The sequence below is a fragment of the Stomoxys calcitrans genome, chromosome 5 (genome assembly GCF_963082655.1).
Source record: "Stomoxys calcitrans chromosome 5, idStoCalc2.1, whole genome shotgun sequence".
NCBI lineage: Eukaryota > Metazoa > Arthropoda > Insecta > Diptera > Muscidae > Stomoxys > Stomoxys calcitrans.
Window position 1 is genome coordinate 87370108 of NC_081556.1, and position 26698 is coordinate 87396805.

The 26698-nt window shown below is 43.2% G+C and overlaps 1 protein-coding gene across 10 annotated transcripts in view; it reads left to right on the forward strand.

The window, feature by feature from the left end:
• The window catches only part of LOC106085440 (protein qui-1), a 470324-nt gene that overhangs the window by 303148 nt on the left and 140478 nt on the right, over positions 1 to 26698 (forward strand). For all 10 annotated transcript variants that reach the window (XM_059370582.1, XM_059370587.1, XM_059370589.1 and 7 more), the window contains 3 exons: positions 14506 to 14708; positions 15030 to 15177; positions 19966 to 20131. In XM_059370582.1, coding sequence (XP_059226565.1) covers positions 14506 to 14708; positions 15030 to 15177; positions 19966 to 20131 — 517 coding nt within the window. The remainder of the gene's footprint in view (positions 1 to 14505; positions 14709 to 15029; positions 15178 to 19965; positions 20132 to 26698) is intronic.

The window sequence follows — 26698 nt, forward strand, 5'->3', positions numbered from 1 at the left end:
ATTTGGCCCAGATCGGTCCAGATTTATATTAGAAATTTTGTAGATTTTCCCATGAACAATCCACAAGGGCTAATTTCCCACACATCAATGATTGCTTTTAGATTCAAGTTTATGCTCAATGATAAGGGACTTCCTAGTCAACGGTGTGCCGCAGTGCGACATATCTTTTGGGTATAATTTTTTACATGGCTGCCATACCATTTTTATACCCACCACCAAAGGATGGGGGCATACTAGTCTAGTCATTCCGTTTGTAACACTTTGAAATATATTTTATATTCTTGATCGTCTCGATATACTGAGTTGAACTAGCCATGTCTGTCCGTCCGTCCGTCTGTCGAAATCAAAATAGCGGCTGAAATTTTGCACATAGTGTTCCGTTGCGACTTCCAACAACTGTGCTTAGTACGGTTTGAATTGGTGAATAACCTGATTTAGTTCCCATATAAACCGATCTACCGCTTTATTTTCTTGAGCCCTTACAAACAGCGATTTTTATACGATGTAGCTGAAATTTTGCATATAATGTTCTGTTATGACTCTCAACAACTGTGCGAAATAGGTCAAAATAACCAGATATAGTTCCCACATTTAAGCACAATCCATGGTGGTGGGTTTCAAGATTCGGTCCGGCCCGGTACTTGTTTCAAATGGCATAGTACCTCACAAATGTCGCCAGCATTAGGAGGGGAAAACCACGGCTGAAATTTGTTTCATGTTCTACCCAGGATTTGGATATAGCTGCCATATATACTGATCTCCCGATTTAAGGTGTAAGGTACATAAAAGGTGAATTTATTAACGTATTTCTCTAAAATTTAGCATAATAAGTCCTCTTAGGATCTTCGTCATTCGTACCAAGTATGCTTAAGATCGGGCTATGTTTGGATACAGCTGTCATATATACCGATCTTTCGACTTAAGTTCTTGGGACAAAAAAGGCACGTTTATTGCACGATTTCGCTGAAATTTGACACAATGGGCTGTGTTAGTCTCTTCGACACTCATTTTCAATATATGTCATATACACATACCGTCCTCCCGATTGAAGTTCTTAGGCCAATAAAAGCTACATTTTTTAGCCAATGAATATGGTACAATTAGCCTTCCTGAATATGGCGGAGATCGGACTATATTTAGGTATAGCTGCTATGGGTCCATAAATGATGCATCCCAATTTTATTTCATGCAGTCTTGAAAATGACGTCGGTTATATGGCGGCCTCCGTTGCGTTTCAAAGCGATAACGGCGAAGCCCCGCTGCTCCCTAGACCATGATGGCAACTGTCTGTAGAAAGAAATAAACTTAGGCCACTTGTCCCTCCAGATGCGCCCACTGTCGACCTCTTGTGTCTTGCTTGTAACCGGGGATCATGCACACATCGCCTTTTAATACACCTAGCCAATCCTACTCGAATTAAAATCAGATCACTCTAGACGCTATCTTCATGCAATCACTCATTACAGCTAGAGCTGTAACAAATTTTAGAAAATGCAGGACATCTCCTAGTTAACATAATAATGGGTCACAGTGGTAATTGTAATGCCACTCACACTAAATCGGACACCATTTCATAGTCCATTTATGTAACAAACGCTTCGATGCTAATTTTTCAAAAGCGTTTTATATTTGTAATTTTTTGCTACCCCAAAATTGCTACGGTGTTCGGCAAAGTCAAGATAAGTGAAAAATTAAATGTAGTAGCGTGGATTCAGCTATACAAAGCAGTAGTCCCACTTTAAACAATTGCTGAAGTAGCATTTTCTAAAGCACTTGTGAATAAGCTGCCGGAACCTTTAATGTGAACCATCCACCATGGAGGTTGCCACAACAACGTCACAACATGGAAACCCAGAGACATTTGCTTGCGAGAACCTTTGAAGAACGATGCCATAGAAGCTATGAAAAATTTAATGTCGAGAACATGGAGAAACCTACCAAGTTTTTTTTTCCAACCAATAGAAAGGAGAAATGGGATCTGTGTGGTCAGATGTAGAATTTTTTTTTTCTATTAAAGCACAAATTTTAAAGGAGGACAGTTTGGTTGTAGTTATAGAATGACAAAGTATAGGAAGTACTCATTAAATACTCATTTAAAAATATAATCAGACAGACTTTGACATTTTAGTCCATTGTGGTACCATTGGAAGAAGAGATGCCTTCTTATTCCTACACTGTGAGAAAAAACGGTACTTTACCAATATAATATTATAATCAATGATCAATGTAATACCATTTAGCATCAATTCAATGCCAGACGTAGGGGATTATTAGAAATTGAAGTCGCACAGTGGAAAATAATCGAAAAATACAAGTAAAAAATATGCCATTTGAGAACAGGTGGAGATAACTCCATTAAATTTGAAATGATGTGAGAGCTGAAGTGTGATTAAGATAACATACAAAATTTCAAGGTGGTTCAAGCGCTTTTTGGCAGGGCCCTAAAGTTGGTTACCTTGGATTTTGAAAAAATATTCGGGCTGCCATATCTTCATTTATGGTCAGATTTTCATGCCCTCTACCATAACGTTCTGAAATACTAATCTCGTTATTCTGTTTGTAACACATCAAAATATTGAGAGACCAAGACCAAAGTATATATGTACACTCAACCAAATTTGTTATTCAAAACAGCAAAAATGTTTGCTAAAACAGCAGTCATTACTGCTGTTTCAGCCAACACAGGTTTGCTGTATTAGCAAACATTTCTTACTGCTATTTCAACTAACAAAATCTGCTGTTTTTAGTAAACAAGTCTGCTGAAAACACATTTGTATGCTACGGTTAGGGGAAAGTTTAGCAGCTCTCTAAGAGATATACTTCAGGAAGCTTTATGTGCCACAGGTCGAGGTATAAATCCGTGCAAGGCAGGAGTAGTTCTTTTCAACAGGAGACACATGTTGCATACAGTGGAACCTGTCTCCTTGGCAGTAGAGAATGTTTCATTTACAGAAAACCTGGGTGTTTTGCTTGACAGGAAATTGAACTTCAAATCCAACATCCAAAGGCAACTCTTGCCCTATACACCTGCACGAGAGCCATTGGCAAAATTTGGGGGTTAGACCTCGTTGATCAAAATTCACCTGTTCTGGGTGCCGGTCCACAGAAATATCCCAGGAAATTGTAATGCAGGCGAGCTTTGGAGGCTACCAACTACCCTATACATTCCAAGGATACTGCAAGTTTTCAGGCCCGAACGACAACGAATGATAGATAGTCACAAAGAGTAGGCTGTGAGCATTCGAGATGGCTGAACAGTTCAAAATTCACATGTTCTGGGTACCGGGCCACATAAATATCCCAGGAAATTGTAAAACGAACGAGCTTGCGAGTCTAGGAACTACCCTATATATTCCAGGGTTACTGGGATCTGTGGGTATACCTCTAGCTAAGTTTTCAGGACCAGGCCCGAAGGACAACGAATGATAGATGGTCACAAAGAGGAGGCTGTGAGTATTCCAAAACTATCTGACCTAATCTAGACTTGAAGAGGTCTACCGTTTTGCTGTCATTGGCTAGAACAGACGTCTCAGTCATTGTGTCCGTCATGACAGCTCACTGTCTAATCGGAAAACATACTGACAGACTGAAGGTTGCCAGCAACGATTTTTGCAGAAGTTGTAAGGACATCGGAAAAGAAGTGTGTGTCCCACACTAGCAGTTAGAAGGAGTTTCACATTAGGATCTGATTTCATTGAGGAACTGTCTGATTTAACGGAAGGGAACATTTGCAAGTTATTGGGCTTTTTAAAGCAATCTGGGTGGTTAAACGGTAGGAACTAGACGGCATCTTCCTTATTTTGTTCCTGTGGTATCACAATGGACGAAAACGTCTGAAAAGAGAGTCTGATGGTAGACTGCCACTTAAACCTAACCTAACATTATGTTAATAATGGCTCAAGAAGTCAAATCGGGAGATCGGTTTACATGGGAGCTATATCAGGTTATAGACCGATTCGGATAGTGCTTGGCACAGTTGTTGGAAGTCATAACGGAACACCACATGCAAAATTCAGCCAAATCAGACAGACAATGCGGCTTGTAAGAACCAAAGAAGTCAATTCGGGAGGTCGGTTTATATGGGAGGTATGTCAGGTTATAAACCAATTTGGACCGTACGTGGATGTTTTTGCAGAACACTACATGCAAATTTTAAGCCAATTGGAGCAAAAATTGCGGTTTCCAGTGGCTCAAGGAGTCAAATCGGGAGATCGGTTTATATGGAAGCTATATCAGGTTATAGAACGATTTGGACCGTAATTAGCACAGTTATTGGAAGTCATAACAGAGCACTGGAGTCCGCCGTAGCGCAGAGGTTAGCATGTTCGCCTATGACACTGAACGCCTGGGTACGAATCCTGGCGAGACCATCAGAAAAAATGTTCAGCGGTGGTTTTCCCCTCCTAATGCTGGCAACATTTGTGAGGTACGTTGCCATGTAAAACTTCTTTCCCAAGAGATGTCGCACTACATGCTAATTTTAAGCCAAATCGGGCAAAAATTGCGGTTTCCAGGGGCTAAAGAAGTCAAATCGTTCTCATGAATTCAAATCCGGTAATCGGTTTATATGGGGGCTAAATCCAACTCTTAACCGATATGGCCCATTTGCCTACCATCGACCTGTTTCAATTAGAAATAACTATGCAAAATTTCAAGCGACCAGCTTTACGTGTTCGACCGCTATGGTAATTTCGATAGACGGACAGACGGATATGGCTAGATTGACTCAGAATGCCGAGACGATCCAGAATATATACACTTTATGGGGTCGCAGATCAATATATGGAGGTGTTACAAATGGAATGAATAGATTAGTATACCCTTATCCTATGTTGGTGGGTATAAAAAGGGGAATCTTTGCTGTACGTTTATCTTGCTTTGAGAGTTAAAATGTCCTTTGTGTCCTTCCATCCCACATATGTAAACGATATGTTGATACGAGCAGTGCATAGAGCATATCTTCTTTAGCCAAGGCTTGGCGATCAAATGAGTAGCAAGTTTTAATATCCCAACAAAGGTCGTCGTAATTTGATTTGATCTGAAGGTTCTTATGTCACTCTTTTAAAGATAATCATGAATTTAATTTGTACAGTTTCAGCAGTTTATTATTCCATTCAAAGAGTTCAGTTGCACAATTTATTTTATTATTACCATTTGCAGGAAATGCCATTTAACCGTTGAAATATCCTGCATAGCACGTAAAACATTTCGTTTCAGAGAATTATTTTTGCAATAAGTGTTAAACAATTAAATAACACGAATGTATATGAATTGCGATGTGATTCCTTAAATTAAAATGATCGGTGAGGAGTGTATTTTATACACACAAAAGGGATGCAGCATTTTAATTTTGCCTTTCTGCACTTTGCACATAAATAAATGAAAATTTCATTTTATTTATTTCAACCTTCATCATCTTAAGCGATGGCATGCCGCATCAGAATTATGGCCATCAATGTCATCATTACAGCTTGAATGGTTGCGTTGTGCCGTTATGGCTCCCGGCTCATCGCATTGATAGTCAAGTTAAAGCACTTAATTCCATGAAGTTTGGGCCGGATAGTAAATATATGTCAAGGGTTTTCAACATCCTGAAAGCACTTCAAGTATGAGTGCGGCATATTTTCTTTTAAGGGGAAAAAAAACACAAATAGTTCAGAAATATGAACCTAAGGTTTGCGAGTGAAGCGGATAGCAACCAAAGTTGCTAGTCTTCTCCACTTCAATCAAACTTAATAGAGATTAAATTCTAAATACTATAGGGTGACTAATAGCGACAGACGGACGGATATGACAGGATCATCGCTCGTTTTCACCTGTTCCTTAATGGAATGTTCACAGCGTGCCTAGAACTTTCATATACTCCGAAAGCCTGGCAGGAGGCAAGGGTGGTTGTATACCTAAGCCCGGCAAGCCATGTTATGCGACACCAAATGCCTACAGACCCATAAGCCTTACGTCCTTTCTACTCAAAACCATGGAACGTATTGTGGACACCATGATAAAGAGTATGACATCCAGCGAACTGCACAAATACAAACAACATGCCTATGTCAAGGGAAGGTCGGTGGAGACTGCCCAGCACGAGGTTGTGCACAAAATAGAAGAATCCTTCGAAACGTACACACTGACGGTATGCATTGACATCGAGGGGGCTTTTAACAATGTGCGGAGCGACACACTGATCCAATCCTTACACCAGTAGCGGGTGGACCCGGTCCTCAGCATACGCTAAGGAACAGGTGGATAAATTGTGTGTCCCATGACATAAATATAAGGGAGAAAGTGGCACAGGGCACGCCATAGGGGGGCATTTTATCGCCACTCCTATGGGTGACCACCATAAATGACCTATTACGGATGCTGACTGAGGGATTTGAACCCGTCTGCTACACAGACGATGATATAATACTTCTAAGCGATAAGGATCCGAACGAGCTATGCAGAAGGGCCGAAAGGGTCTTGCATATGGCATATGACTGGGCTAGACCCAGAGGTCTCAATGTTAATCCAGAGGAGACTGAGGTATGCCTGTTCACGAGGAAGACGAAGGTGAGTGAATTTAACGCACCACGTTTCCTCAATAAGACGATTTCGATATCTGACAAAGTCAAATACTTAGGTGTGATCTTGGACAGGAAACTGAATTGGAAGTTTCTCATTCATTGGGCACTATGTAGACGGGCCGTTGGCTCGAAATGGGGCCTGAATCCGAGGATAGCCCACTGGCTCTACAAGAGCGTGATTAGACCAATACTTTCATATGCCTCAGTAGTTTGGTGGACTGCTATGGAGAAGAGTGCAACATAAGGACCATACAACAGATTCAGAGAACATGCTGTCTTGGCGTAGGCGGAGCAATAATACATGTTCCCAGACTTCGTGAGTGTACATAGGTTTACGTTGAATGGCTACCTTTTCAACCTTAACCAATATTCGTCCACGTAGTTTGGGAATATATTTTTTCAAACGGTTACCTTTTTTTCAAATCTAAATGAGTTCATGGCCCATTGTGCTATGCTAACTAGAGAGGTGTATTTGAGAAGGTAAAGAGAAAGTGGAGTGCCCAGCTAAGACCTAAGGCTAAGGTGGAGAGATTGATGAGAGGCTGTAGGAAGATAGTAGGGAGCAAAACCCTATCAGGTGCACCCACCCCAAATTAGCACCAGTCCATTTCCATCTTAGTGTTTTCGCGTTGTATACCATTAATCGGACCCGTCTACTCACACATAATCATCCATCCGTCTTCTAAAGAAAGCATCTCGACTTGTTTACATATCTGAAGAGACCTCATAAGAAACGTTTGCAACATGACCTATATCGAAGAAAAACCGCCTATCCAAGAGAGAAAGCCTCTAGACCCTGAAATTAATAAAGCAATCATCTCATCCTCTTCAAGTAGACTTTTGTAGTAATCATTATGCCATATGCGCCAGCCAATTCTGCTCGTCAGCTCGTCCATTACACAACCTTTTCAACTTTGCCTACCGTGCGGGAGTCTTCCCGGCGCGTTGGAAGGTTGCGAACGTTCAGCCAATACCCAAGAAGGGTGAGGCAAGCAACCCTGCGAATTATCGGCCAATTGCGATATGCTCCGCTCTCTCCAAGGTCATGGAGAGCATGTTTAATCACCATCTTGTGAGGTATTTACCATCTAATGGCCTTTTTAGCGACCAACAGTATGGGTTCCGCAGAAATCGCTCTACGGGGCTACCTCATGGCACTTCTGTCGGAACGTTGGAGTCGCTCAATCCACCAGTTTGGTGAGAGTAAGGTTGTGGCTCTGGATATAGTGTCTGGCACGGTGCACTCTACTATCAAAGCTTGTCGCATTTGGTGTCGGTAATGGCTTCGTTTGATTTATTTTGAGCTTTCTCAGAGATCGCACTATTCGAGTCGTTATAGATGGGTTTTCACCCAATGAGCACAAATTGACCGCAGGTGTACTCCAGGGCTCTGTTCTTTCTCCTTCTCTTTTTCTAATTTTCATCAACGATCAGTTGGGTCAGACATCGAATCCGATCTACTCATTTGAGGATGACAGTAATGTCTGTCATTCGTACTCATTCGACCATAGGCCAAGTCTTCGAGAGATTGAGGACAAGAGGCGGGTTATGGACGATACACTCTGCCAGGATTTGCTGGCCATTTCTGAGTGGGGTCGAATGCACGGAAGACTCAGTGCTGTATGTTGTCACACACAAACGATTCGCTGACACATTACGATCATGTTTGTCTATCAATGGTGTAGATGTTGAACAATCAGAAGCTCTTGATGTTCTGGGCATGAAAATACAAAGTGATGTCCGTTGGGCTAAACATGTATTCGAAGTGTCGAAAGAAGCATTCAAGTGTTTAGGCTTCCTTAAACGGTGTAAGAATTACTTCACTCCGTCTGATCTTAACATCTACACCACTTTCATAAGGCCGAAAATGGATTACAACTCACATGTATGGGCTGGAGCTTCAAAATCATCACAGGAGCTACTGGATCGTGTACAGGGGAGAGCGATGGCGTTGATTGGGGACAGTGGGGTATCCAACTCTATTGCCTTCCTTCATCATCGTCGCAATGTGGGTTGTTTGGCGCTGTTCTATCGGTACTTTCATGGTGTGTGTTCGTCTGATATTCGTCTTCTTATTCCTGATGTAGGGATGTATGTCAGGAATACTAGACATTCCAGGAACTCACACACGTTTGTAATTGTTGGGCCAGTGGACCGCACAATGCATTATAGAGAGAATTCTTATTTCGCCCGAACCGTTCGTATGTGGAATCGACTTCCGGCTAATGTTTTTCCCACCCACTTTGACAGCCAAAAATTTAAGACAAATGTCGATAAGCACTACATCCTTTCCCCCCTCCAATTCCCACTGTGTAACATGATCTTCCAGATGGCAATACTACGGTTCCGTCAATCCAAGACTGTGCCGCTGGCGGCTGTGCCTCGCACTCGACGTCAAGCCTCATCTCAGGTATGCGATCGGAAACCTCGTCCATTCCTTCCAGGTTCCCTATCATCGCCTCCGTTATATGGTATGAGCTGCTCCCATCCTCATTTCATTCTTTCATTGGGTCTAGCCTAGACCTCTGGGTCTAGCCCAGAGAAGTATTATAACATCGTCTGCGTAGCAGACTGGTTCAAATCCCTCCTCAGTCATCATCCGTTATAGGTTATTTATGATGGTCACTCATAACAGCGGCAATAAAATGTCCCCTGTGGCGAGCCCTGTGCCACTTTCTCCCCTATATTTATGTCATGTGACCCACAATTTACCCATCTGTTCCTTAGCATATGGGTTTTCGAGTCTCTAAGAACCTGGTACACCCGATACTGGTCCAAGGATTAGATCGTGTCGGTCCGCAGACGGGTTATAATACTTCTAAGGGGTAAGGATCCGAACGAGCTATGCAGAAGGGCCGAAAGGGTCTCGTATATGACATATGACTAGACCCAGAGGTATCAATGTTTACCCAGAGAAGACTGAAATATTTAACGCACCACGTTTCCTCAATAAGACGATTTCGATATCTGACAAGGTCAAAGACCTTGGACAGGAAACTGAATTGGAAGTGTCACATTCAGGAGCGTACTGAGAAGGCTCACAGATGTTGGGCACTATGTAGACGGGCCGTTGTCTCGAAATGGGGCCCATAATCCGAGGATAGTCCACTGGCTCTAGTAATAAGTTTTTTATGGTGGCCACCCATGGTAATGGTGTAGGCGTCCTTCTCTTTATCATAGTGTCCACAATACGTTCCATGGTTTTGAATAGAAAGGACGTAGGGATTATAGGTCTATAGGCCTTTGGTTTCGCATAACTTGCCTTGCCGAGCTTGGGTATAAATACCACCTTTGCCTCCTGCCAGGCTTTCGAAGTATATGCAAGTCCCATGCGCACTGTGCAAGTCCCAGCAACTAAACTAGGTGTACAAATCTCTATTTTTGAAATGTACCCTTATATGGGAGCTTCATCAAAATATTTCTCGATTGTCCAAGGGTTAGAATACACTGTTTCCATGCCGAGAATATGTCACTCGCCAAAGTTTAATCGGTTCAGTGGCACCCATAAGGTTGTAGAAGTCAAAAGTGGTGGCAACTTGGATAAGATAAGATAAAATAAATAATTGTAGATTTATTTCCATTTTTTCGCTGTTTGGCCCACTGTGTGACGTTGCAATGACCAGTCAGGCTTCCTATTATCATTCCTATGTCATGCTTTCGCAGCCCCAAGATAAGCCACATAGTGTTTCGCGAAATGCTCGGCCACAGGGCCCTGCACACCCTAGAATTTACATCACCTGCCCACGCCTTATTCACGCAGTCATCGTAAAAGGCGTCCATCCTACTAAGAAGCTCGCACAGTGGAGGTCTCGCTAATACTAAGTCCATAGGCCTTGGACACCCTAGAATCTACAGCACCAGCCCACGCCTTATTCACGCAGTCATCGTAAAAGGCGTCCACCCTACCAAGAAGCTGGCACAGTGGAGGTCTTACTTATTCCATAGCAATATCTGCGGCAATCAGTTATTCATTCCTGGCCAGATCCTCGGCCTCTTTGTTCCCCGTCACTCCTTGATGGCCTGGAACCCAGCAGAGCCTGACAGCCTTTCCTATGGTTCGAAGAAGCTCTTTGTAGTTTTTATCATCGTGCCCATGTTCCTGACAGCCGCCATACTTAACACACAAACATCAAGTTTTGAAGGCAGTAAACCCCTTCCGGTTATAATAATCTGGGCTGGCCTGTCAATTGGGGCCGAATTATTAAGCCAGAGTCGAAGACCAGTTTGGAGATGAATAAGCTTGTCCAGACTCTGAACCAGATTCCGACAAAATAATCCGACCCCGAATCTGACTTCAACTCCGGTTCGAGATAGGCAGCAGTCAATGCCATTATACTTAACGTACACTTGTCCGGTAGTATGAGCGATACGCTGATATCGAGTGTATCCGAGAATATCACCCATTGCCTCCCTAACTTTATCCTTCGCAAACACTTTATCCGACTACCAATCCTCTCTTTCGACACTGCGAAACTTGAAGATTGCTTAAGAACTTCCTCCGTCTACCCTATGCATCTATAAAACCCAGAATGGATCGGACCTCATTTAGTATGCCGAACTCCCTCAAACTAGCTCGATCTTTACGGCATAGTTCCCAATAAAGACCTCAACCTCCCGTAATTCCAACGCAGGCCAGTGAATGCGCACAATGCCTTCCGATCTCTTTACTCCGTATTCCTTTTTTAGGATAGGTTAGAGTCCAGAACTAGGATTAGGTTTTTCGACTTATGCCATTACTGCAGGGTGGTCCTGTCCAATGATGGGAGTCTAAAATCTGTAGTTAAGAGCACTCTTATCCATATTCTTTGGGTTAAACCTCATTCTCATTTATGGTAGCCCATCTCTACAGTCACCTAAATAAAACTTGCATGGAGTCGCTTATCATCGACAGAAACTTGTCTTGGATCAATATTATGATATCATTCACAATTGCAGTAAGTCTAACGCCTTCTTCGATGAGATCCAATAGGAATTCGTTTATCGCGAGGTTCAAGAGAATCTGCGAGAACACCTTCATTAAGGCATCCTTCGGCCAACCACCTTCTGACCATACTTTCTTACAAATCTGCGTTAATAATTTTGTCGTGGAGGCCACTGTAGCGCAGAGGTTAACATGTCCGCTTATGACGCTGAACGTCTGAGTGGGTTCGAATCCTGGCGAGACCATCGGAAAACATTTTCAGCGGTGGCTTTCCCCTCCTAATGCTGGCAACATTTGTATGGTAATAGGCCATGTAAAACTGCTCTCCGAAGACGTGTCGCACTGTGGCACGCCGTTCGGACTCGGCTATAAAAAGGTGGCCCCTTATCATTGAGCTTAAACTTGAATCGGACTGCACTCATTGATAGGTGAAAAGTTTTCCCCTGTTCCTTAGTAGCATGTTCATGAGCAAAATTTGGAATTTTGCATATCATTCGTCCATCGGTACATATAGGGGTGGGCACCCTTAAAGCTTTGCTTAATGCCCCCTCGAGATCCAGGAAGGTTGCCATAGAGAACTCCTTAAGTTGCAGAGATATCTCGAACTTTAGTAACATTTCATGGAGGACCGTTTCCACCGACCTACCCTCGAAGTATGCGTGTTGTAACAGTTTTCCGTTTTTAGTCCCTTCCTCTCCTTCAGGTTTATCAGTCTATCCTGAGATTTGAATAAAAGCGATGATTGTCAGTTGCTCTTGCTATGTAAGACCATGCCAAGCTTGCGTTCAAAAATTCGACTCATCCATGGCAGAGAACTTCAATGGATTCCTACTATAGTGCCGGGAATTTGCTTACAACATCTTCTCCCCATTGTCATTTCAAAATTAGCCTTTCCCTCTCATTTTACCCACCACCGTAGGATAGGGGGTATATTCATTTAATCATTCCGTTTGCAACACACAGAAATATCAATTTTCGACCCTACAAAGTATATATATTTCGGATCGTCGTAGAATTCTAAGACGATTTAACGATGTCCGTGCGTCTGTTGCTATCACTCTAGAGCCTTCAAAAATTGAGATATTGAGCTGAAATTTGGCACAGATACGTCGTTTTGATGCACGCTGGTTAAGTTCTTGAACGGGCCAAATCGGACCATATTTGGATATAGCTGCTATATAGACCGATTTTCCGATAAAGGGTCTAATGCGCATAAAAACTTTATTTTTCATCCTATTTTGCTGAAATTTGAAAGAGTGAGTAGTTTTAGGCTTCCCGACAACTGACCCAAATATAGTTCAGATCGGACTATATTTAGATATAGCTACCATATAGACCGATCTTCCGTTAAAGGGTCTGAGGACCATAAAAGCTTTATTTATTACCCGATTTCGCTGAAATTTGCAACAGTGGGTTACTTAAAGCCTCCCGACATCTGACTTAAACATTGTTCAGATCGGACTATATTTAGATATAGCTGCCATATAGACCGATCTGCCGACAAAAGGGTCTAAAACCCATAAAAGCTTTATTTTTTATCCGATTTCGCTGAAAATTTAAACAGTGAGTTATTTTAAGCCTCCCGACAACTGACCTAAATATGGTTGAGATCGGTCTGTATTTAGATATAGCTGCCATATAGACCGATCTCCCGATAAAGGGTCTGAAGGCCATAAAATCTTTATTTTTTAACCGATTTCGATAGCTGTCATATAGACCGATCTCCCGATAAAGGGTCTGAAGCCCATAAACGCTTTATTTTTTAACCGATTTCGCTGAAATTTTAAACAGTGGGTTATTTAAAGCCTCCTGACACTCGACCTAAATATGGTTTAGATCGGTCTATATTTCGATATAGCTGCCATATAGACCGATCTCCCAATAAAGGGTCTGAAGCCCGTAGAAGCTTTATTTATTACCGATTTCACTGAAATTTGAAACAGTAGGTTAAGACCTTCCAACATCCAACCTAAATATGGTTCAGATCGGACTATGTTTAGATATAGCTGCCATATAGACCGATCTGCCGATAAGGGGTCTTAAGCCAATAAAAACTTTATTTATTACCCGATTTCGCTTAAATTTGAAACACTGAGTAGGTTAAGACCTACCAGCATCCGACCTAAATATGGTTCTGATCGGACTTTATTTATATATAGATGCCATGTAGACCCATCTCCCGATAAAGGGTCTGAAGGCCATAAAAGCTTCATTTATTATCTGATTTCGCTAAAATTTAAAACAGTCAGTTATTTTAAGCCTCCTGACGACCTAAATATGGTTCAGATAGGACTATATTTAGATATAGCTGTCATATAGACCGATCTGCCGATAAGGGGTCTGAAGCCCATAAAAGCTTTAATTTTTAACCGATTTCGCTGAAATTTCAAACCGTGAGTTTTTCTGAGCCTTACTATATTCGACCTTTATATGGTTCAGATCGTTTTGTAATTGGATATATCTGCCAAAAAGACCAATATTTTGTTTTACAAAATTGAATAGTGTTATGTATATTAGACCACTCAATGTCCGTGCCAAATTTGGGTGCTTAAGTTATCCAATTTTCACCGGATTGTGATGAAATGGAGTTTACATATATACCCTAGGTGGTGGGTATCCAAAGTTCGGCCCGGCCGAACTTAATGCCTTTTTACTTGTTTTGAGTTCTTTTTATATCTTGCACGTACGTAAATACTTATATCTAAATCCACCCTCTAGCGGTTTCTATGTAAACCATAAAATCAAGAGTTAAATAAATATAGAGGCCTAAAATAAGCAACCTAAACTACTTGCAAATTAAGTTTTAAATATATTTCATTCGACTTTGAGGATGGTGATTGTTGTTTGACGGATTTCCTCAGCAATCTTTTCGCAGAAGATTTTGCAATTCTCACATCGAATCCAACGCCATAATGCATTCATTGTGTCATATATATACATAAATTTATTTAAATATTATTTTTTCATTTCTCTTGTTTCACTTTTCCAACTTTGCGTTTTTCTTTTTTGCTTTTCCAGAAACATGGTGTTAGAAAAATGGCACGAGGAGTATGTTCAACTGCGTGACATTGTGGATAAATGTCTGCTGGGTATGTTGCGAACAGGGGGGACAGGTGGAGCAGGAGGGCCCGCAGCGATAAAAGCTCTTAGTGCAGATATGCAGGAACGTTTGCAAAAGTTGCGGCAGACGCAAATGGAACAGGAAGTGTTAAAAGCATTGGGTAAGTAATGCATGAAAAGTGGTGCGCCTACCGTCATCTACGGTAACTGGGCCGCAGCCACTAACCATATTTCCATTAAAAAGCATACACGAAAGCCCGTTGTATGGGTGTCGACAGTTATAAACTCACAGTGACTGTTAAAACAAAATGAAATGTGAAAGTGGGCCACTCGTATACGCAATGGCTAAAGAGGTGTAAGAGCCTCTTGTGAGAGTGTGTATGAACGACGTTCACCAAACACCAAATTACATTACATTTTTAAATTTCTTCCTTTAACTGAATCTGCTAACAGATTTTTTTTCTTACCTTTTGCTTTCTTAGAATTGTCAAATGAGAAAATCTTGGCAGTATTTCGTGAGTGGTCATCAACACAGCTGAGTTCGAAAGATGCAGAGAGTGCAGAACGTCTGAGCAAACTAAAGGATCAACTAACAATGAATTTAACATCGGACAACTACACGACATTGGTGTAAGTACAAACAAGCAAAAGCATGCCAAAATCTGCCGGGCCGGGAATCCACCACCATGCATTCTGCCCAAAATTTCTGCCAAACTAGGCAAAAATTGATGATGAAAGGAACTGTAAAAGACTAAACGAATATCAGGTTTATATGGGAGCTTTATCAGGATATGGACCGATTCGGACCGTACATTGCATGGTTATTCTAAGACGTAACAGAACATCGCGAACAAAAATTCAGCAACTCAGCAAATACTCACTCCTTCGGATTTAGTCTAGATTGGACGAAATGTGGATATAGCTGCCATATAGGCTGACCGCCCGATCTCCAGATATAGGCTACGAAGGCCCTAAAAGATCCATTTATTACCTGATTTCGATGAAATTTTGCACAGATAGTTCCGGCAAACCCCTACTCACCCCTGTGGAATGTAGTGCAGATCGGATCTAATTTGGGTATAGCTACCATATAGGCCGACAGCCCGATCTACCGATTATTAAGGCCCTTAAAGATCCATTTATTACCCGATTCCGATGAAATTTGGCACAGTGAGTTCTGGTATACTGGTTCAGCAACGCAGTTCGAAGCGCCGCCGTTGCAAATTCACATTTTCTCATGAACGTTCCATTGAGAAACAGGAACAATCTTCTCACATATCAATGCTTGCTCTCCGATGATTAGGGACTCCTTTTTTATGGCCGAGCCCGAACGCCATTCCGCATGTGCGAAACCTATTTATTGAAAGGTTTTTTGATGGCAAGTACCTCACAAATATTGCCAGCAGTAGGAGGAGATAACCAACGCTGAAAATTCTTTCTAATGTTCTCGCCAGGATTCAAACCCAGGCGTTCAGCTTCACGAGCGGACATGCTTACCTCTTACCACTGCGCTACGGTGACCTCTACCATACTGTCCATATAAATCCTAAGTTCGAGGACGAGACAAACTCCCAAGATTTCTTGCGGCTAACGTAATGGCGCAGATATCTGCTGAAATACTGTACACCCGTCCGGCAGTCTCAACTTCATCTCTATATCAAGTGTCTCGGAGAAGAGCCCAATCCCGTGCATGACTTCATCATAGAGTAATCAGTAAAAACAGTGGTCTCATTTTTCTCAATCGCAGCGTCCGTCTCCCAATTAGTCATTCTGGGAGTGTGAATCCCCCCTCCCCAAGGGAAAGCGAATTCTTCCTGGATGGAGCAGTTCTGAATATGGCCTTTAATATGTTGCAAATTCATTCCAATCCGAATTCCAAATTCCAGTGGTCCCAACGCATTTCTGACCTTGTTTCTCTCGAGCCCCATCCGTCAACCCTGGTCACACGCTGGCAGGGTATATTCAAAATATTATCCTTCGCATAACTCCATGCTTCCTACCGAACATCATTCTACAACGCCAGCAGACTCATAGTTCCTTTCGGCTTGTTTCCTCCGCATTCCTCTTTTAGAACAGTTTAGGAGTCTAAAATCAGGCCCATGTTTTTCGTTTCCATCGAAAACTACGGAATAATCCTTTCCAAAGAAAAGAGCCTAAAATACGGTATTTTATAACAAGAAATGAGAGCACCAGCTTCGTCTTCCTTGGGATAGTCCTCATCCCATTTCTCGTAGCCCATTTCTAAATAGCCTTCTCAGTAACCTTTTCATGATCTCCCTTATCGTTGACAAAAACTTGCCTCCATGCCTACCTGCGAAGTGATTCCAATGTAGGCCAGATTGTTAATGGTCTCGAGCTCCGTAGTACAAATCTTCCTCTCTTAAGACTATGAGCCATACAAAAGCAATGGTCTCACACCCAGGAACTCATTCTCCGTTTAGCTACCCACTTTCTACCGAACTTCTTTCTGTAGGAGTTTTAGATGCACAGTGCATTCCTGCTTCTTTCCTCGGTATAACTCTTTCCGGACATTTTCGAACCGAAAATTAGGCCCAGGTGTTTCTCATCCTTCAATAAGTGGCAGAGTGGCTTCTTCTAAAGCCGTTAGTCTAAAATCCGGTATCTTGTGTCTAGAAGTGAAGAGCATCACCTCCGACGTCTTCCGTGCGTTAGTTGTGAACCCATCTCGAGAGTCTTCTTATTGACCTTTTCTTCATCTCTCTGATGGTTATCCGGTGTCAGTTTCTCCTTCACCACCCTGACCTTTCTTCATACTCTCGCTATAAAGAACTATGCCAGGCTTGCACTGAAAATCCAATGAAGACGCTTCTGTGGGTTGCGACACCTTGATCTCTGACCTCATATTAAATGCATAGAAACTCCTTCTCTATCAGGAGTTTCACCATTTATTGATTGCTTCGTTGTAGTTTCCGTTCTCCCTCCCCAGGAAGGTTCGCGTGCTGATATCTTTTGAGAGGATGCGCAACCAACCAATTTCAGGGATTCCTTCCTCTCGCTGGCACCAGTTTTAGACATACCTTCCAGCTCTCTTGCATCCGAAATAGGTCCTCGAGGGGACCCAAGCTTCTGCATTTATACCCCGAGTTTCTCCTAGTTGGTGTTCCTCGGGTTTCAGTAGCCTACCCCTTTCTATCACGTGATCATCCTGCAAACTTATCTTCGCCTTTTTAAAAAGCCTCCAACTTTCCTTCTTAAGTACCTTTAGTTCCGGCGTCCACCAGTGCTGGCACCGGTTTTAGACATAACTTCAGAAAGGCTTTATTTAGGAACGCAGTACTGCGGTCTCCATTTCCATTGCGTCCGATATAGGTACTCCAGGGGACCCAAGCTTCTGCATATATACCCCGAGCTTCTCGTAGTTGGTGTTCCTCAGATTTCTGTAGCTCACCCCTTTTCATGCTGGAAACTTATGCTTTTTAGGCCAAAAAAGCAGCCCGGATTGATGACCGATCATCGCAAGCGTTATATCTATACCTAAGTGCCTAATTCAGTTGTAGAACAATGAAGTAATCCCCTTGGTGCAGAAAACCATGATCTTGGAAAAATGTAATCAAAAAGTTACTCACCCATGCTACCCCATAGACCGTGATGTGTATTGGCGTCGTCCATCAAGTATAAGATGGATCTCTCTCGAAGAGTTTTCCTTCTCATACGCTAGGAAGATGGAGGCAAGGAGCAGTATTGGTTTGCTTTGATTCTGCAGGGCCATAACCATGAAATCGTCCTTGCTGTAACGAGAAATCAGAGTTAAAAAAGATCTCTTCTGGCCCCGGAGAGAGATTGGTTTCAAGTTGCCTGATCTGAGCCCACGAACCTTGTCACCTCTCTTCTGGCTATGCTATTTTTCCAAATCTTTCCTTCAATAGGCGGAGAGATTGGTTTAAAATGCCTGATTTGAGTCCACGAACCTTGTTACCTTTGTTTCCAATTGCATGGTCTGAATCCACGAACCTCGTAGCCTTCAATCGAGGGTGAGATTGGTTTCAAGTTGCATGTTCTGAGTCCACTAACCTTGTTACATCGAAACCACGCTTCCTGAATCTGAACACGTCAGTGCCAACTCTCTTCATTACTCTGAGCAGTGTGTTCCTGCTACCTCTGAGTGATGCTGGTTAATATAGACTAACCACATGCAGCTCATGTCGCCTATTGGTTTCCATAGGTTAGGTTAGAGTGGCAGTCCTCTACAGACTCACTTAGACAATTTTAACTCCATTGCGATACCACAGTGGCGACACACCAAGGCCTCTGTTGGAAATCAAAACCACGACCCTCTCACTGACAATCCAAGCACAGGACTGCGATCGAGTTAATGCAATACCTACAGAAGCTGCCATGGCGGATGACCTCATCAGGGACATCGTTGACGAGGGGAAGATAGTGTGGGCAGTCCTAACTTTCCGGCCATTCAAATAGGCCGGACTGGTCGGAATTATCCCAGCACTGCTGCACGAGTCCCGTGGAGTCACCCTGCCCTTGATGGAGCAGTACGACGAAGGATTTTAGGCCCATTTGTCATTCATCGTTCAAATCACTGTAAAGACTGATAGACCTGAAGGTGAGAGAGGAACTTACGCCAGAGAACTTCAGGGGGGCCCAAAACGGCCCTCTGCGAAGTGGTACGAACGATCGAGATGTCACTTCAGCAAAAGAAGTACACTACGGCGGTCTCCGTGGACATTGAGGTGACCGTCAATAACGTGGAAATAGTATCAATAGTCGCTCCCGTGGTGGAGGCCACCGTAGCGCATGGGTTGGCGTGTCCGCCTATGACGCTGAACGCCTGGGTTCGAATCCTGGAGAGACCATCACATGAAATTTTCAGCGGTGGTTTTCCCCTCCTAATGCTGGCAACATTTGTGAGGTACTATGCCATGTAAAACTTCTCTCCAAAGAGGTGGTGGAGGCCACCGTAGCGCATGGGTCAGCATGTCCGCCTATGACGCTGAACGCCTGGGTTCGAATCCTGGAGAGACCATCAGAAGAAATTTTCAGCGGTGGTTTTCCCCTCCTTATGCTGGCAACTTTTGTCAGATACTATGCCATATAAAACTTCTCTCCAAAGAGGTGTCGCACTGCGTCATGCCGTTCGGACACGGCTATAAAATAGGAGGTCCCTTATCATTGAGCCTAATCTTGAATCGGACTGCACTCATTGATATGTGAGAAGTTTGCCCCTGTTCCTTAGTGGAATGTTCATGGGAATTTGTTCATAGATCGCATGGCGATTCACCCTATTATTGGCTACCATGGTTTGGATTCCTTAACTCAAAGTAAAATTTTACGAAGGCCAAGAAGCATGGGGTATAATATAGTCGGCATCATCTTGATTTTGTCTTGTCTTACATGTTTCCCATATTCACATCCTATTTTCTTTGTTTACTTCTCTTTATGTAGTGTTCCTGGAAATTGCTGCGACACTGGCATAGACCCCGACATCGAAGAACATGAAACCTATTTGAGTAAATTCAAAAATAAAGTTTTTGATAAACTGCGAAATTTGATAGAGGAGCACATCACCAACGATCCTGATGTTATAAAGGGCAGAAAAAAAACCGTGCAGGTAAGTGAGTGTTAAAAGTTGTTAATCTCCAGCAATGAACAACACAACAACCAAACAACCCACAAATTTAAAAATCTCAAACTGCTTCATCATCCAATGGGCATAAATATCGATGATAAAGAAACTATGGGAGCTTTTACAAACTTATTGGGCGGAAGGCAAGCAATCCCCAGGTCTGAATAAAAAACTCACTCACCATAGAGTGTGGCCTTTAAAGCTAAGCCCCCTTTAAATAACACCACACACAAGTCATACAATAACAAAATGGAAAAGAAAAACTTGGTCATTTCCGCCTGCTGGCACGTACCAAATATTCATCAGTCCCATAGTGATTCGTTTTTCTTCTTCTTCTTTTTGTTGAAAACCACCCTCATGGCATGTAGAGTTTTTCGGCCACATATTTTTTTCCTTCAGCCATTGCATACAGCTTGGTTTTGCCCTTTGCTTTGCGTTGGAATCGCTGTAATGCTACAGATTTGGGGTATTTTCCATTGCTTGCACTTCGTGCCATTTTTGCCTCAACCGGCGAAACAAGTTTATTTGCATGCAACATTTCCCACAATTTTAGCCAACCTTGTGGCAAAGTCTTACATTCATGCAAACACACATGAACGCGTGTTTTAATATTTGTTCAGTTTTTTATGCAATGCTTTGCAAGGGAAGCTTGTACAACATGATATTTGCTAAGGGTGATGGCATATGTTGATAATCTTTTGACTACATCTAAATAAATTTCATACTTTACACCACTGCTGTGGTGCCGGGTGTTATAAATTTGTGCAACGCCAAGGAGAATTGCTAGATTCTGGATATACCTCACTTACTGGTTTCATCTTTTCAACCTGAACTACTGGTTTGATTTAGCGATTACCATCTGTCTGGACTGAAGATGTGCTAGCAGTCGGCTATGTAAATTTTATAAATTTTGCAAGAATATTCCCTTAACATTCTCTAATATCAATGAGTGCAGGCCGATTAAAGTTTTAGCTCAATGATACCTTCTACCTTCTTTTTTATGCCGAGTCCGAACCGCGTGCCGCTTAGTCACACCACTCGGTAGAGAAGTTTTAACATTACTGCATACCTCATTAGGAGGCCACCGTTGCACAGGGGTTTGCATGTCCGCCTATGACGCCGAACGCCTGAGTTCGAATCCTGGCAAGACCATTAGTACAATTCTTAGCGGTGGTTTTCCGCTCCTAATGCCATGTAAAAACTTCTCTCCAAAAAGGTGTCGCCCTGCGGCATCCTGTTCGGATTCGGCTGTAAAAAGGTGGTCCCCTATCATTGAACTAAAACTTGAATCGGACTGCCACAAGAAGTACCCTTGGATATAAAAGAGGTTTTTTACACGAAGTCTTCCCAATTCAAAGTTAAATTTAGGCCTAAGTGGCAGTCTGCCATCAGACTCACTTAGATGTTTCGCTCCACTGTGATGCAACAGGAACGGGAAGAGGAAGATGCCTCCTAGTTCCTACCATTGAGCCATCCACATCGCTTCAAAAAGCCCAGCAACTTGCGAATGTTCACATCCGCTAAATTAGACAAATTGTCAAAGAAATGAGAATCTAATGTGGAACTCCTACTGACACAGAAGGTGTTCTACAGTCTCTTCTTCATCGATGTCCTCACAGCTTCTGCAAAAGTCGTTACTTGTCACCTTCAGTCTGTCATCATGCTTTCCGATTAGGCAGTGACCTGTCATGACGAACGCAATGACTGAGACGTCTGTTCTAGCCAGCGACAGCAAATAGGTAGACCTCTTCAAGTCTAGATTAGGCCACATAGTTATGGAATGCTCACAGCCCCGTCTTTGTGACCATCTATCATTCGTTGTCCTCCGGGCCTGGTCCTGAAAATTAGCTGCTAGAGGCATATACACAGATTCCAGTATCACTTTCTCACATTACCAATGAGAAAGCCCCCTTAACCTCACGGCAGTGGTCGCTGCAATTTGTCTAGCCACAATGGCCAGAGGCATTAGATGTATCATTAAAGCCAGTGCATCAGATGGTGTCGTCCTTTGTGCGGCTGTGATGCACAAACAAGCCATCCTTTGGATCCAGTTATATATTCAGTAGGAGGACTTTTGAAGTCCGTCCACCAGACCACAACACTAAACAGCATTATAGGTCTGACAACTGCGGTATATACTCAATGTATGACAAACGGTTTTAACCCCCAACTTTTGCCAATGACTCTCTTGCAGGTGTATGGGGCAAGAGTGGCATTTCTTGCCCTTTCCAAAATGTTGGAACATTCTCTTCACCCAAGGAGACAGGTTCCACTGTAGGCAACTTGTATCTCCTGCTGAAAAAAGCCACTTCTGTCTTGCACGGATTTATACACAGACCACTTTCGGTAGCCCACTTTGCTGTTGCACGTAGAGCTCTCTGAAGTACAATATATGTGTTAGAGTGCTGGGAAACTTTCCCCTAACCGCAATTGCCACGTCATCGGCATACGCAACCACTTTTACGCCGTTAATGGCTATTTTCCAAAGTAGAAGAGACAGTACACCTCTTTGAGGAGTTCCTCTGCTGACCAATCTTTTTAGATCCATAGATTCCAAGCCTGCCGTTATGCATCTTTTAGCAAGTAAGTTATTAATAAACTTTCTTACGGTAGAGTTGATGCCTGGAAACTCCAACTTCTTCATGATTGACATCGGTTTTACGGTATTAAAAACACCTTCAATTGCAAGAAATACTACCATTGTATATTCCTTGACAGCGAGAGAACCCTCAATGAAGCCGACTAGGTCGTGAAGGGCTGTTTCAGTGGATTTGCCTTTACTATATGCATGCTGCGACAGGCGATCTCCAGGGATCTTTACCCTAAGATTAGTTTCTATCAACCTCTCAAGAGTCTTCAGCATAAAGAATGACAGACTAATAGGATGAAAATCTTTCGCCTTCTTGTGTTAGGATTTTTTTTGCTTTCGGGATCCAGTCTGTCAGACACATAAACTTGGCGACTTAAAGGATTCGAAACTTCTTATCGCCCAAAGGATTTTCATCTCAGACACAATTTCCTTAATTTCCGACGAATGCATACCAGTGACAACCTCTTCTTGCGCCACTTTGTCCGTTGGAGAATTTCCCGGGAAATTTATATCAACGAGTAGATCTAGTGTTTCCTCACTAGACATTGTAATAGGTCTCGAGGATCGAATCTTCCTTAGCCTAGGGCCTCAGATATATCCTCCACGGAGCTGCAGAGTTCTACCCAGGATTTGTTTTGAGCCTTTTTTTGCTCTCCCTTGTAGTTTCTTAGCTCAGCCTTATAGATGTCCCAATCGTGTGGTGCTCTTGTGGCTTTCGCTCTGTTAAAGAGTTTTCTGCAGTCCTTTCAGTTCTGGGGTCCACCATATCGGTCGTTGTTTGCCCCTTGCCTTGGCACCAGGGCATGCTGACAGAAGCGAGTCATTCAGGGCCTTTGTGATCCGCTATTTGTCATAAAAGTTCCAATTAAATATTTTCCCCAGAGTTATAAACGTCGATACAACGGGGAGACGGTGGATCATCATTTTATCTGGCTTTGGACTCTATAACAGCGGTATACACGTCGAAGCCGCAACGGCTGGTAAGGTAGGCAAACAATCAGAAGATATGGTACTAATAGGGTGCGATGCCAACTCCCACATTTCGCGGGGGCTAAGTCCTGGCAGTATTCTTGAATACTAACGACCTAACAATGCTTAACATTGGTTAAACCACTACCTTTGTCAATAGGAGGCCACCGTAGCGCAGAGGTTACATGTACGCCCATGACGTTGAACGTATGGATTCTAATCCTGGAGAGAACATCAGAAAAAAATTTCGTTTTCGCCTCACCCGATAAGCTTCCATAATAAAGTGCATACTAACTGGACAAAATTCGAAAGACTAATAGTACTGGAAGACCTGGGGCCAAGATAATTTAGATTGTCCAAGCTTAGAAGACATTGATGACAATGTCAATATGATTTCGATTGCAATAGTGGGGTCTTTTGAAAATCGTTATCCTTTTCGAGAGAGGAAATCAGCCCAAGAAAAATTCTGGATGACAGGGGACATTCGCAACATTGGGAAAGAGGTCCGCAGACCTTTTTAGCAGAGCATGTTATAAAAAAGTGGAAGTTTACTGGGATGCGTCTTACAAACGGCTCCAGAATAGACTAAAGTTGTAGTTTTTAGTGCGCACAACAAGCCGATTACTGGCTTGAGTGTATGTCCATAGTGGCATGGGGCGGATTAATATCTGCACCCTATTTTCAACCTTACATAACCTAACCTGAAATTATAAGAGCGGCAAAACGTGGCTCCTGGATGCTTCTCTGTGAACAGGTCGATAGCGTCAAGAAGAAAAGTTTTTCTCAGAAATCCATGTCTAAACTGACTCGCGGAGACACGGGAATCTTGGAATACTGAGGTTGATCGAAGGCTTACCATTACCGAATTTATGTAAAAGAAAGCTTTAAGGAAGCAAGCAATGCAAGAGTTTTTGATCGGATGCCTTAGAAGACACTTGAGATCCAGTGCGAGGCACTGCTACCAGCGGCGCAGTCATGAATGGACGGGTTTCAGGTACTGACATCTGGAAGTTCATGATACACAGATGGATCAAAGCTTGAGGACAGAGTGGACCATGGGGTCTACATTAAGAACCAAGGGACTGAGATCTGTTGAGATCGATGACCTGACCATAATACGGTCCTATAGCCGGAGATCCGGACAATCACGGAATGCGGGAGAATGTATGGTGTTAACTCGAGGACGCCGAGTGTGAACATCTTTACGGACAGTAAACTGGCCACCAGGACAACAACAGCGAGGACGGTAAGGTCACGAACAGTCTTGGAGTGTAATAAGGAGAATAACGCCTTCTTTGAGGATGACACTATTTGCATTGTTTGCTTGCCGGGCCATAGCGGATGAAGGTGAGGTGAAATGGTAGACGATTTGAAAGTAAAAGCCTAAAGAATGCGGTCAAAAAACTTGGTTAACCCGAAGTCGAAGACGAACACTATGGAACAGCGAAACGGTCGGTAGTATGAAGAAGATGATGAGAGGTTGGAGCATTTTCTATGTCATTGCCCGGCTTTTGGTGTCGCATAACGGCAAGGCATGTTATGCGACACCAATGGCCTACAGTCCCATAAGCCTTACATCCTCTCTACTCAAAACCATGGAACGTATGATAAAGAGTATGACATCCAGCACACTGCTCAAATACAAACAGCACGCCTATGTCAAGGGAAGGTCGGTGGAGACTGCCCTGCACGAGGTTGTGCATAAAATAGAAGAATGCTTCGATACCAAAACGTGCACACCGGCGGTATGCATTGACATCGAGGGGGCTTTAAACAACGTGCGGACCGACACAATGATCCAATCCTTAGAACAGATCCATGTGGACCCGGTCCTTAGAGACTGGATTAACCATATGCTAAGGAACAGGTGGATAAATTGTGTGTCCCATGGCATAAATATAAGGGAGAAAGTGGCACAGGGCACGCCACAGGGGGGCATTTTATCGCCACTATGGGTGACCACCATAAATGACCTATTACGGATGCTGACTGAGGAGGGATTTGAACCCGTCTGCTACGCAGACCATGTTATAATACTTCTAAGGGTTTATGATCCGAACGAGCTATGCAGAAGGGCCGAAAGGGTCTTACATATGGCATATGACTGGGCTGGACTCAGAGGTCTCAATGTTAGCCCAGTCATATCAGTATTCTATATATGCCTGTTTACGAGGAAGACGAAGGTGGGCCGGCCAACGCACCACGTTTCTTCAATGCAAAGGATTTAATATCTGAAAAGGTCAAATACTTAGGTGTGATCTTGGACAGGAATCTGAATTGAAAGTGTCACATTCAGGAGTAACTGAGAGGGCTCACAGATGTTGGGCACCATGTAGACGGGCCGTAGACTCCAAATGGGGCCTGAATCCTAGGATAGTCCACTGGCTCTACAGGAGTGTGGTTAGACCAATACTTACTTACGTCTCAGTAGTTTAGTGGACTGCTTTGGAGAAAAGTGCAACATGAGGACCATACTACAGGTTCAGAGAACATGTTGTCTTGGCATAGGCGGGGCGATGAGGACCACGCCCACTAGGGCCCTGGAGACTATTCTAGAAATCCGACCCATTGACATTCAAATTAAGTGTGAGACAGCCACTGCGGCTAAGAGACTTAAGGCGATGGGAGAATGGATTGAGAATGGGAGCAACTCATACCATCGCGGTATAATCGAGGCGACGGTAGGAAACCTGGAAGGAGGGGAGAGGTTTCCGATCGGATACCTGAGATGAACCTTGAAGTCGAGTGCGACGCACTGCTCCCATCGGCACAGTCTTGAATTGATGGAACCCTAGTATTGCCATCAGGAGGATCATGTTACACGGATGGATCAAAGCTAGAGGACAGATTGGGCCTGGGGGTTTACATTGAAAACCCAGGGACTGACATCAGTTTTAGACTGCCTGACCATAATACGGTCCTGCAGGCGGATATCCGGGCGATCACGGAATGCGTGAAGTGGTGTGGTGCTAACGCGAGGACGTCGAGTGTGA